General features: G+C 45.1%; 1 protein-coding gene across 1 annotated transcript; it reads right to left on the bottom strand.

Annotated features, from left to right (window-relative positions):
* Positions 1-361: 361 nt before the first annotated feature.
* dnd1 (DND microRNA-mediated repression inhibitor 1) lies at positions 362-10321 on the bottom strand (the record flags this gene model as incomplete). The annotated part of the gene is made up of 4 exons (XM_083786360.1): positions 10205-10321; positions 8298-8629; positions 5202-5334; positions 362-924 (listed from the first exon to the last, which is right to left on the bottom strand). The coding sequence occupies exons 1-4, from the start codon at positions 10317-10319 to the stop codon at positions 362-364; spliced, it is 1143 nt and encodes a 380-aa protein (XP_083642486.1). The 5' UTR covers positions 10320-10321.
* Positions 10322-12396: the final 2075 nt, after the last annotated feature.

Below are 12396 nucleotides of genomic sequence, written 5' to 3'. Positions count from 1 at the left end.
CTTCATCATTTACTTACAATGAGAAAAACTAGCACTAGAATACGGTAATAAAAAAGCATGCATAAAAACATAAAACTTCAAACAGGACAACTTATCTTTTTTTTCATAAGCATCAACAATTATAAAAGCAAACATGCATATAAATCCACAAACAGGTAAAACAACATACAAAATAGAATCCACAAAACTGCGTCATCTCCACCTCTCCCCCGGGAAAACATGTTCAAGGTTATTACATAGCTGAGGTAGACGTATTGTGTCTAAACAATATCTGAACAAAATTATTTTTATGAAAGTTGTCGCAAAGTTATTTCAGGTGTTGATAGCCGGTTGGCTCAGTGAAATGGACGTAGCGGTGAAGTCAGGCCAGGTAAAAGGCTCCGAGCACCTCTTTGGCAACGGCACAGCGAGCATCCTCTACTGTGTCGGCGGCGCTCGGGCCCGGCAGGGTCATGACGGTGCCGGTGAAAGGCTCGGTGTGGCCGGGAAGGAGCACGGTGTAGGTGAAGTGGAGGTAGCCGTCGGACCCCCAGGCGCTGTACTGAATATCGTAGCGCGGCGGCCCGATTCCGTACAGCTCGCACACCCTGCTGAGGAGGACCGTCGGGGACGGGGACGGTATGGCTATCGCCGCGATGCCCTGGCAGAGGCTGTCGATGTCGCAGCACGAACTGGGGCGGCGCTGCGGGGACACCACCGGGGTCAAGGTGGCGACGGGCCCCCCCACCGCCTTGGAGAAGGCCTGCGGCGCCGACTGGGAGCGGAGGAGGCGCGGGGGCACCGGGGTCGAGGGTTTGGCGGGCTTGGCGGGCGTCGCCAGGAGGCCCCGGGGCGGTTTGTGCGAGGCCACCGATCCCTGGGCGCTGGGCGCGGCCGCCGGATGCCACTTGACGGAAATGGTCACGTTGTAGATCTTCTTGAAAGCTGCAAGGGGAGAAGAATAATAAAAAAATGAATTCAGATCAGGATAACAATTTATGTCCAATGAGGAGAGAGAACTAATGCAGGATAAACTAACAAAAGTGAAGAAACACAAAGATTAGCAGGCACATTTGCTACGGGAATATTATTAAAATTGAAGCTGATAAAATGACTGCCGTCTTCATACAGATACTGAATGTATAGTTTTGCGGAGAGGTGGTCTTGAGGAAGGTTCAGAAATATATTCTAGGGGTCCAGAGCTAAAAACACTATAGTATACTTTAGAACAGCCCCTGCTGTTCTAAAGTATACTATAACTCAAGTCCATTTGGTTTCATTTGTAGTACACTCTCAGATTCAGAATTAACACGCACTACAGAGATGAAGAAGTTTATCAAATGGGGCTCTATGGCCTAACTAATGTCAAACGGGGAGTCCCCGAAAAAAGAAAATAAACTAGAAAAAGTGCCCTTCCGGGCACAGGTCTCCACCAGGTTATCCACAGATCCGTGCAGTTAGAGGTAAAAACACCTTTCGGCCAGTTATAGTGCCACCTTGAGGCTGAGTTGAAATTGTTCATGTGGCATTTCGTCCTCGGCCTAGTGGGAATGTGGGTGCACAATTTCACGGAAATCACGCGATGTGTTCATGATTTGCAGCATTTTGTTTGAAACTGAGCACTCCTGTGAACTTTGGAAGCCAATCTTAACCAATCAGGATGGAGTCTGATAAATCTGAAAGACCCGTTTCGTTGAATGGCTCTAGAGAGACTGTGTACCAATTTGCGTGATGTTTGGACAAAATCTGTAGGTGTACTGTGCAAAAACGTGTTTTGCACAAAGCGGCCTCCTGGTGGCGCTATAACAGGCCGTTCTGGAAAGTTTGGGGCAGAGGTTCATGGTTGGCATCCAGGGAGTGTGTGTGCAAAATATGGCATTGAAAAACTTGTTTTGCACAAAGCGGCCTCCTGGTGGCGCTATAACAGGCCGTTCTGGAAAGTTTGGGGCAGAGGTTCATGGTTGGCATCCAGGGAGTGTGTGTGCAAAATATGGCATCGACCGGGTTAACGGTGGCCGAGATTAGCTGTTCACGGACACACACACGGACACACACACGCGGACGGACGGAGTGCAAAACATACTCTCCCCACATGCCTTCGGCCTGGTGGAGACAATAAGGTTGAGAACCACAGCTTTGGCATACCACCACATATAGGCCCTCATTTATCAATCGAGTGTAAAATCTGCCACAAATTCGAGTGCAGGTTTCGTAGTACACCCACGTCTCCACGGCATTTATAAAGTGATCGCAAACAGCTGATCCTTCCTTAATTTCGTTCTCACGTTAATAAATGTCACGGCTGAATTTGATCTGGCACGCCCTAAGAAATCAAGCCTCGCCCTTGTTTTTGCGACCTGAACCACTGCTATACGATCTGGAAACCATGGTTACCGTGCCTTTCTGCCCGCCTCACCCCCCTCTCTCATACACACACACACACACACACACACACAGACGCACACAAGCTGCACGCACACGCAACTTGCAAGCCCAACTAACTGGTGTGTCGTTAAATAAATAAACAACGAACACCTGCATGAATTAAATAAAGTTGTAGGCCTACCCTGTCTGTTCCCTCTCACCTCGCTTGCCTTGCTGTCATGTCCACGCACGCACGCACCTACATGACACATTAAATAAAGCTGTCTGTTTCTCCTCTCGCTTCGTTTCCCTTGCTGCCCGCCTCACCCCCCGCACACATATCGCAATTTTTCACTGTGTGTTGTTAGTTGTATATTAAATCATTAAAGTATTTTTAATTTAATATACAACAAGATATATTAGTGAACGAAAACCTGAACCTGTGAACCATAATTAAATAACAAATAGGCACACACACGCTGCTGTTTTGCAGGTGCTCCTCCTGTCCAGTGTGTCTGTCTGTCTCTCTCTATCACAGTGGTCCGTCCGTGACCAACTGACCATGCACGTTCCGACGTTCGACAGTCTATTTAGATTGCCTCGCAGACGTTAATCACTGCAGTGGCCGCCGGCCGGGCTGTCAACTGTCATTATATGAATGTGCAGCAAAAACCGTATATAGCCTCATGTGGCTGGTGGTTGCTTGGCTGGGTAACATACCTATATATCTCCGATGCAGTTCCCACTTGCGCTGGGAGCCTGGCACGGTACATTTGGCATTGAGCGACGCGTCGGGTTTATTATATTGCACATACCGTAAGAAAGACATCGGCCTTCATGCTGTAGATTAGGCTACAGTAGGCTATACCACGTTGGGACTGCTGCACTATACTCTCCAACGTCCCGTCATGGAAATATTTCAGCACAGACAGCCCAAATCCTCGCATGTATGCGCTCATGCAAAACACTGTTTAAATGGCTTAAGCATCTCTTGCAACATTGTTTTTAATTGCGCGATTTTATCTCCTACTAATTTCATATGACACATGTATTCCTTAACTTTTTTTTTTACATGTAGCCCATATACATTATACATACCTTTTATATAAACATTTTAGGAGTGAATACATACATGTTTAGATGCCTGTGACAGCCTCTCAGCAGTTCAGACAAGGCTGCTCCGCTTGTGTAAAACAGAAAAACAGCGTACGCCAGCTGAAGAGTAGACGTGACTATTTGTCCTACTCAAGTTCAATTTCAAGCTTTGCCGGAAATGTTAAATGCCGAAAATGTCGGTAATTTCGGCGTGCGCCCATATTTTGGCGTACGCACGGTTGATAAATGAGGGCCATAGGCTCTATAGTATAGGCTGCAGAAAGCCGCAGATTTGCTTCCCAAGCCTGACAATGGCTACGTTTACATGAAGGGTGATCATTCCGAAAAAATACATAAAATACATCCGATGTAATGTTTTTTGCCGCGAGTTTACATGGGAAATGGTCATTCCGAATGAGTGTTTATATGGAGAAGTGATAGAAGACATGATACATGTTAATTCACGTGAAACTACGCCATCTGTTGGACACATAAAATATAGGCAGTTCATTCATTGTGACTGTCTCAACAATACAAACATATTTAGACGAAAGACGATACTTTGAAATCCCATCATTTCATTCCGCAGTAGCTTTGAGGCTGCTGGTTTGATAGGGACGGGCAAATATGTTTACCGTCTTTTTTTCCCCACCCGCTGCGGCTCCGCTTCTCCGCTGGGAAGGTGATCATCTCGTTTTTATTTGTACTTTATTATCTACAGCACGGCCAGGGCACGCAACACTGATTATTATTGTATCGGGTCGCTCGTTATTTTTGAGAGAGAGAGAGAGAGAGAGAGACCGTTGATCACACACACACACACACACATACACGCAGATCAGGGTTATCGTCATCTGCTGCTGCTCCACGTTTTTTTGTGGATTTCGGATCTGAAAAAAGGAACGAAATAACGCGCTCTATGTGCAAACTCCTCGGCGCGCCTTGGATATGAGCGCCTTGGAACATGCTCAGAAAGACCAGAATGAACTTAGTGTATACATGAGTCCAATTTTCTTTCAATCGCATTGAACATCGGAGTAATCCGGCCAGTGACATCGGAATGGTTTTTAGATCGCATCGAGCGTTTTCATTCGGATGTACGTTTTTGTAGGCGTTTACATAACAACGTTTAATAGGATTGAAATTCTATTCGGAATGAAAAGGGGATTTAACTGCTCATGTAAACGTAGCCAATGATTGTTGATGCGTGTCACTCCCCGCTTTCCTGTCTTTCACTACTGTGTACTATCAAACCCATAAAGCATGTGTGCAACATGACAACTGTTTTAAAAGTATTGTACAGTAACAACTAAAGTATCTTTAATGTTTATGTTGTACTATTACTACAAAAAACTTACAATGGATTTAAGATCATTAAAGCTGGGCTGTTGCCCGAGTCCAATGCGTTTCTGCCTACTTCCGGTCCAGGACATGGCCCAGTTGGTTGTCCCCAGGATCAATGTAGGGGCCATTGGACTGGCCCCATGAAGTGAACGCAGTTTACGTAACTCTGACTATATTATGGGCCGATTCATACTCCTATTTTACCACTGTTTCGGCGCTGTAGTGCCAAAATGATTTCGGCTCGTCAGAAAATTTCAGTAGCGCCGAAGAGCCGACTTTAGCACGGTACCCCCCCCCCCCCCCCCGAACCTCAAATGACGTCACATTGTAGGCTCTACAGAGCCGAACCGACTTTTATTCGGCTCTAAAATAGGAGTATGAACTATGAATCGGGCCCTAAGGCTCTGGGTCCAACCTACCTTCCACCAGAACCTTCTTGGCCATGGAGGCGGTGTGGTGAGAGGAGTAGGCCACCAGAGCAGACATGCCCTGTATGCCAGGCCCCGTCTTCAGAGTCACACTCTCTGCGCCTTCGCTCATACCGCGCAGCACCTTGGGGAGGGAGGAACAATCATACTTTATAATGTTTATAATGTTGTTGTTTTTTGTTGTGTTTTGTTGTGGCTTTCACCTTTATTTTATATTCTTTTATGGAGGGACAGACAGTAGGCTGACAGGAAATGAGGAGAGAGATGGGGGAGTGACATGCAGTAAAGGCCGTCGGGATCGGGAGTCGAACCCGCGGCACACTGCCAGACTGGATTACCAGCCAAGGTGCCTGGACCACTGAGCCACAGCCCAGGCTATCCATGTTGTTTTTAAATGGTAGTTTATATCCAACCTTATATTGTTGCCGTGCGGCAGGAACCCCCCTCATCTCCATATTCTAACTTAGGCCTACGTTCTGATTTTGAATCCTGAAAAGGACGTTTTGGACATCCAAATGACAATAGCTGGTAAGAAATAGAATTGTGTTGCAACTTGCAGATTTCCATAGTTTTCACAGCTAGCTTCAAAGACTTGTGTAGCGTCCTGTTAATGTGTACTTTCAGAGTTTGCCACTTGAAACCGTCAATACTTAAAAAATTGTAGGCTACGTGGTGTACTTTTTCCTCTGCACCAAACCTCTACATCGAACATAGCCCATCTACAAGCAGACAACAGCTCGAGCCGTTGCGTTGTGTCCTTGTATATATGTCCATTTTCATTTTCTTTCGGCTAAGGTTAGGCCTAAAAAAAAAAAACTTTGGTTTCCGATTGGCTGTCATTTTTGGGCTGAGTAGGTAGGGAATTTATTTTATTTTATTTTTCGTGGGAAAGATGGGTAGCAAGGAATTTATTTTATTTTATTTTTTTATTTTTTCGTGGGAAGGATGGGTAGAAAGGATTTTTTTTAACTTTTTTCTTCCTACGGCAATGATGGATAGGCTTCTTTTTTAATAACTTCAATATTTGCCTGAAATACCATCTTTTAAATAATGAATGGTTCAAGTACACATAACACTACATGCCTACAGCTAAACATTTGAAAACTTTGAATAGAATGTCCACACACTGGTTGAATACTTAATATGCATGTTTCATGATAAATTATTTTTATGTGATGTATTCCCATGCTTTTTGTTCTTGCTTAATGTAAATCGCTCTGGATTAAGAGCGTCTGATAAATGCCTAAATTGTAAATTGTACTGTCTTACAGTAACTAGAAGGCTCTGACAGTAATGAAATGCACAGTTGCGCCTCCTCCTGCCTGCAACTCAGTTCATTTGAACTGTGGAATCATGGCAGGTCTAATACTACATTTGCAAGCCCCCTATTTTATTTAGTTAAAAAAGTTAGAACGTGTTGCTGGCATCAACATAGCTAGCTATAGTGCTAGTTATTAAAAGACAAAAACATAGCTAACGTTAGCCCCATATGTGCCCTCTCCTCTCCCTACGCTCATTCTGTAGCTCGGAGCTACAGAATGAGCGTAGGGAGAGGGCACATATGGGGCTAACGTTAGCTATGTTTTTGTCTATATATGGGGCTAAGCTAACGTTAGCTAACGTTCTGACGGGGCAGATCCTCCTCGCATCTCAGGGCTAGATACCGAAAGTCAAACATGCCCAGCACGCACCCAGCCTGGGCGCCTAGAGGCTCCAGGGTGGGGGGGGAGAGTATGTCGGCTGAGATGATAGTCCATTTATCCGCTTGGTCGTGTCTCCCTTCTGCGGACTTAAACCGACACCGGCACGGTTTCACCTCCTTAATTATGTCTTCAAATGTTTTTGTACTCAATCGTATGATCTGTTCTGTGGCGGTGCTTTGCACGGGCAGTGGACAGTCAGACACCGTGCACAGGTCCATGCTGTATGTTGTCACTGTTGTGTTGTGTTGGGTTGTGCGTCTCCTCGCGATGACGCATTCCAAAACATTTGCGCACGTGATATTTTAGACGAAAGAAAACTTTATTTTGACTTCGCGCGTCCCAATGGTCTCATCAAAGATAATTTTAATTTTAATAAAGACCTTTTGGGTCTTACTCGGTCGCATTCTGAGCTTATTTTTTTTTTTTTTTTTTTTTTCACCAAATGCCAATAAAATAATATGAGTCGCGCATATTTAATAGAGTCGGTCGGCAACCGGAAACCAAAGTTTTTTTTTGTTAGGCCTTACCCTCAGAATACAGATTATAAGGTTCAACTGAAGACCCCTGTAATAAAGTATTCAATAAATCAGTGGTTTTCAACCAGTGGTCCTTGAGAGGATTCCAGGCGGTCCCCAGCTAAAGGATGGAGTTTGTAACCAAATGGACCCTTATAGGATCTTTAACTCTTTGAGTGTTCAATTTACGCTCTCAAGAGTTACATTATTGTTAAACACCTGCATTACTTAAGTCTATACAATGTAATTATTGTTAATTTGATACAGCATGGAATCATGGACAAAATAGTTGACCGACAACAAAATATACTTTCGTCTCGGGTCTGAGAGAAGTCTCATCAAATGGTGGTCCATGTGACTCAAATGCAGAATAAATAATGGACCTTGATATGAAGCTGCTTGTAGATCTTTTATGAAAAAAAAATCGTGAAAATGTGTGCAAATCTTTGAATATATATTATTTCACAACAAACGTTTTAACTCAAATCTTTGCTTCTGCGTGGGGGGGGGGGGGGGGGGTCCCTGGAACATAATATATTTTCAGATGGGGGTCTGCGGCCAAATACGTATCATCATGGTGGTCCGTGACATGAAATAGTTTGAGGACCACCGACATAGAAACACAGGTTTTTCAGACATTGTCTTAAATCTTAACCCATTCTGGACGGGAACCCCTTTTGGCGTTTTAAACATTATGTTATAATTTAGCTATTGAAAAATAGCAGATCTACAAGCTCATAGTGCGCCACCGAGTGGCGCGCTACGAGCTTGTAGGTCTGATATTTTGGAAAAAAATCGTGAAAATATTTATTTCAGAAAACTGAAGGATTTAGGTCAGGCCTAAATGGGTTAAATCAATCAATCAATACCTTCAGCAGGTCCTCTCTCCCCATGCCGATGGGGAAGGGCTCCAGACAGAGGTGTCTCTTCTCGGTGCTGCGGCGCACGCTGAGGCGCACGCCGCTGCTCTCCTCCAGCACGGTGCCGTGCAGCGACTGGACGGCGGCCGAGGCCAGCGCCGGCGTGCTGTACTTGGCGTAGGCGAAGCCGCGGTTCTGCCCGCTGAAGTTCATCATGAGGCGGAACTCCCACAGCGGCCCCACCGAGGCGAACAGCGGGATGAGCACGTCCTCGTAGGCGTCGCGCGGGATGTGGCTGATGAACACCTCGCAGCCGCCGCACGGGGACGGGCCCTTCCAGCCTGAAACCACACCAAGATTAATGCATTAGTTACTAAAACCGCACGGGGACGGGCCCTTCCAGCCTGAAACCACACCAAGACTAATGCATTAGTTACTAACACCTCACAGCCGCAACACGGCGCCAGGCCCTTCCAGCCTGAAACCACACCAAGATTAATGCAGTTAGTTACTAAAACCGCACGGGGCCGGGCCCTTCCAGCCTGAAACCACACCAAGATTAATGCAGTTAGTTACTAACCCGACACGGGGCCAGGCCGTTCCAGCCTGTAAATGGTACATTTATATAGCACTTTTATCCAAAGCGCTTTACATAAGATTGTGCATTACATTACATTCACCCATTCACACACACACATTCATACCACGATGGTGGAGGAAACCATGCAAGCCACCAGCCTGTACATCGGGAGCAATTAGGGGTTCAGACCAAGGCCCCAGTGAGGCTCTCCAACGTTGAAGCACTGGGCCCTGGTGGTAAGAGGTGGGACTGCAGGCGGACCCGTGGAGTTTTGACAAGGAAACCCCGTGCAGCTGGGGTTTAACATTGAGCGCCCCCCCATAAAAGAAGATCTTTTACGGCTCTAGCAGTGATTCTCACCCAGTTTACTTTCAAGGACCCCCAGTTTGACATGCGTTAGTCTACGGACCCCCATTTAATGGCATTTCTATCTCTGGGACCCCCAATTTATATTGTAAAATCAATGTTAACTCTGAGAGTTAAAAAGGGTCCATTTGGTTCCCAACTATCATTTAGCTGGGGACCCCACTTTGGGAACCACTGCTTTAGTGCACCCCCCCCCCCCCCTCATCCTTTAGCAAAAATAAAAAATAGATCTACAAGCTCACAGCGCATCGCAACACGTGATATGATACAGTATTTATTGCCATGTCTCAAATATTCACCCGTTATGACGACATGCACAGAATTGGGATATGCTCAGGTTCAGGTTTATTTGTCATTTGTATAGATACAGAGTATACATACAATGAAATTTATTTTGCTCATAGCACTCTCAGTCTTACATACACAGGACATAAACAAACATCTATAGTGCAAGAAAAGACAAAAACAGGAAAAGAAAAGTGCAATTGAAGTGAAGTGCAATACAGTTCAAGGTCAGCTGTTCAGCAGCCTGACTTCCTGGGGGTAAAAACTGTTACTGAGACGGGTGGTACGAGATTTGATGCTCTGGTAGGGTTTTTTGGAGGGGAGTAGTTTGAACAGGGTATTTGCGGGGTGGCTGGTGTCTTCCATGATGTTATGGGCTTTTTTCATACAGCGAGTGGTGTAGATGTTATGGAGTCTGCTAGGGTTGATGCTAGGGTTCAATTGGTAATAAGGTCTACTAGCAGACCGTACAGTACGGTTCTCGAGGTGGGGTCCGTTAGGGGACCTTGAGGCCCCACAGTTTAAAATGTTTATATTTTATATAAACACAAATTATATTTTTAACATATTCTATACTTTTATCCATTTTCAAAAACATTTGGACAAACATTAATATTTTCAGATAGCGGTCTAGTTTCACAGACAAATCTGCCTGTGTGTGTGTGTGTGTGTGTGTGTGTGTTACCTTGGGGCGGCCCTCCATATCTCCTCTGGCCGTTGACTTGGGTCAGCTTCAGGTTGGTCATCTTCAACCACATCTCCAGAGCCTTCTTACGTTCAGGGTTCACCACCACCTTCATAGTTACACTGTAGGACTTAGTTTGGAAACAAAACGAACAAACAAACATGAAAACATTAACGGTTTAATAACCACTTCCAACCATAGACCGCTGAGCCAGGCTAGTCTCCTCACGACGCGTACTGGACAATAATATGGAGCCTAATTAGTTCATTTGCCACAGCTGCTGCTGAGTCTCCGACATTTTTCTGATTCCGTAGACGCGAACACATTCACCGTTTGTTCACACAACATAAACTTGTTTAAACTATAACTATAAAGTGCAAACTTTGGCTAAAACTAGACTTCTATGCTATCAATCCTATTCCTATAAACATGAACATGGAACATGACTGTCATGATCGAGTATCATTCATGCGTCATGTGAAGCATGGCTGCCAAGAGTTTAATTAACCTAGCATGTCTGCACGCGCAGCCGTTTGGGTAAATGTCTGGGCCTTGTTGCGAACATTTGATGTTGGAGACTTGGCTGTACTGTATAGTGTATAAAATCAACACAATTGTCGACTATGTAAAACAATGTACTCTTAATTAAGTGCAACAAGTGCAACGCTTGGCTTGTATTGACTTTTTTTTTAAGGCCTGCGAGAGTTGAGTTGAGCAACGTAGCAGGTTTGCCATTACGCCCGTTACGCAGCGGTTCGTGTAAAGTTCTGGGCCGTGCTGTGTGTGGGTCAGGTGGGAACTAAACGAGCAGAGACGGTGATTTTCACTCCCAACCGCGACGGGAATTAATTTAATTGCAAAATAAACAACTAAATCAACAGCATCTTTTTGTTTAGCTACCTGTTGCTGGTGCGTCCGCTCCAAATCCATCATTTTCAACGGTCGGCGTGTTACTGATGAAGGAAGGCAGTGCAGTGGGTGGGTGTGTTGGTGGGAGTGTCGTGCGTGTGCGTGTGTGCGTGCGTGAGTGTTTGTGAGTGTCGTGTTGTGTTATGCAGTGTGTGCGTGTACGTGTGTTTGTGTGCGTGTGTGTGTGTGTGTGCGCGCGCGCGCGCGTAAAGTAGCAGGGGTGGGGGGGCGGGCGCGCATCAGGGCTCGATGAACCAGCCGTGACCTCCCTGGGCGTGGAGCCATTGGACAGTCAGATGATGATGGGCACAGTTTGGTTTGGGGGCGTCATCCTAAAAAAAAGATGTCACTAGGTAAGGTTGAGTTTGGGCTGCACTGGTTGGGGGAAAAAAATAAAACACATCTTTGTTTGGCGCATCACCGTCGTTCGTGCAACACTTGTATGTAGCCAGAAGATACAATGCGACAGTACCTACCATGCGTTCATTCATAAAGGCATGCACTCCCAGGTAACCGTGTCAGTAAAGTTAGTAAACTAACACAACAACATGCAAAACTGTCAACACAAGTTCCTCAACGCACACCAAACACACACCGTTTGTTTTGCAAAACCTCAACTGTAAGTTTACACCTCGATGCTTATTATACACTGTTGTTTAATTGTTTGCCAAACTGACTGTCAACAACACAACGCACTGCCTTTACCTACAGCTACAACACCGACTTTGTTGTTGCAACCTTTGTTTAATTGCTGTTTTTTCAAAGCTGTAACTTACTGCTTTTAACACTTTTAAACACAGTTTGCAATGTAATTGATTGTAGGCCTACATGTTCATTTCTAGCAGCACTATATAACATACAGTAGCTCCTATTGGTCTACAAACTGCCTGTCCCACATTCCCACAGGTGAAAACACGTGTTTTTAGATGAGTTCTAAATCAGACAGGACAGGTACAAAGAGAGAGAGAGAGAGAGAGAGAGAGAGAGAGAACTAGTGTAGGTGAAGATGCAACATATGTGGAAAAGGAGAGGAAGGCTAGTCGGTGATGAAATCATGGCATCTGTGATTAACCATGTTTTCAGGAGGTCATTGGTCAGCAGGTTCAACCCAATCTGCCTAAGCCTGGTGCAGCTGAAAGAAATACAAAGGGCACCAATAGCAATACTGCAATGTACAATTATTCTGTTACAAGTGAAAGTCTGGAATTCAGAGTACAAAAGTAAAATGTAAAAAATATCAACTGTAGGAGCCATGAATTGGTTTATTATGTTTGGTCTATGAA

Source organism: Protomyctophum parallelum, assembly GCF_964188405.1.
Source record: "Protomyctophum parallelum genome assembly, chromosome: 16".
Taxonomy (NCBI): Eukaryota; Metazoa; Chordata; class Actinopteri; order Myctophiformes; family Myctophidae; genus Protomyctophum; species Protomyctophum parallelum.
Note: the sequence above shows the minus strand (reverse complement) of the source record. Positions and strands in the feature narration are given on the sequence as shown.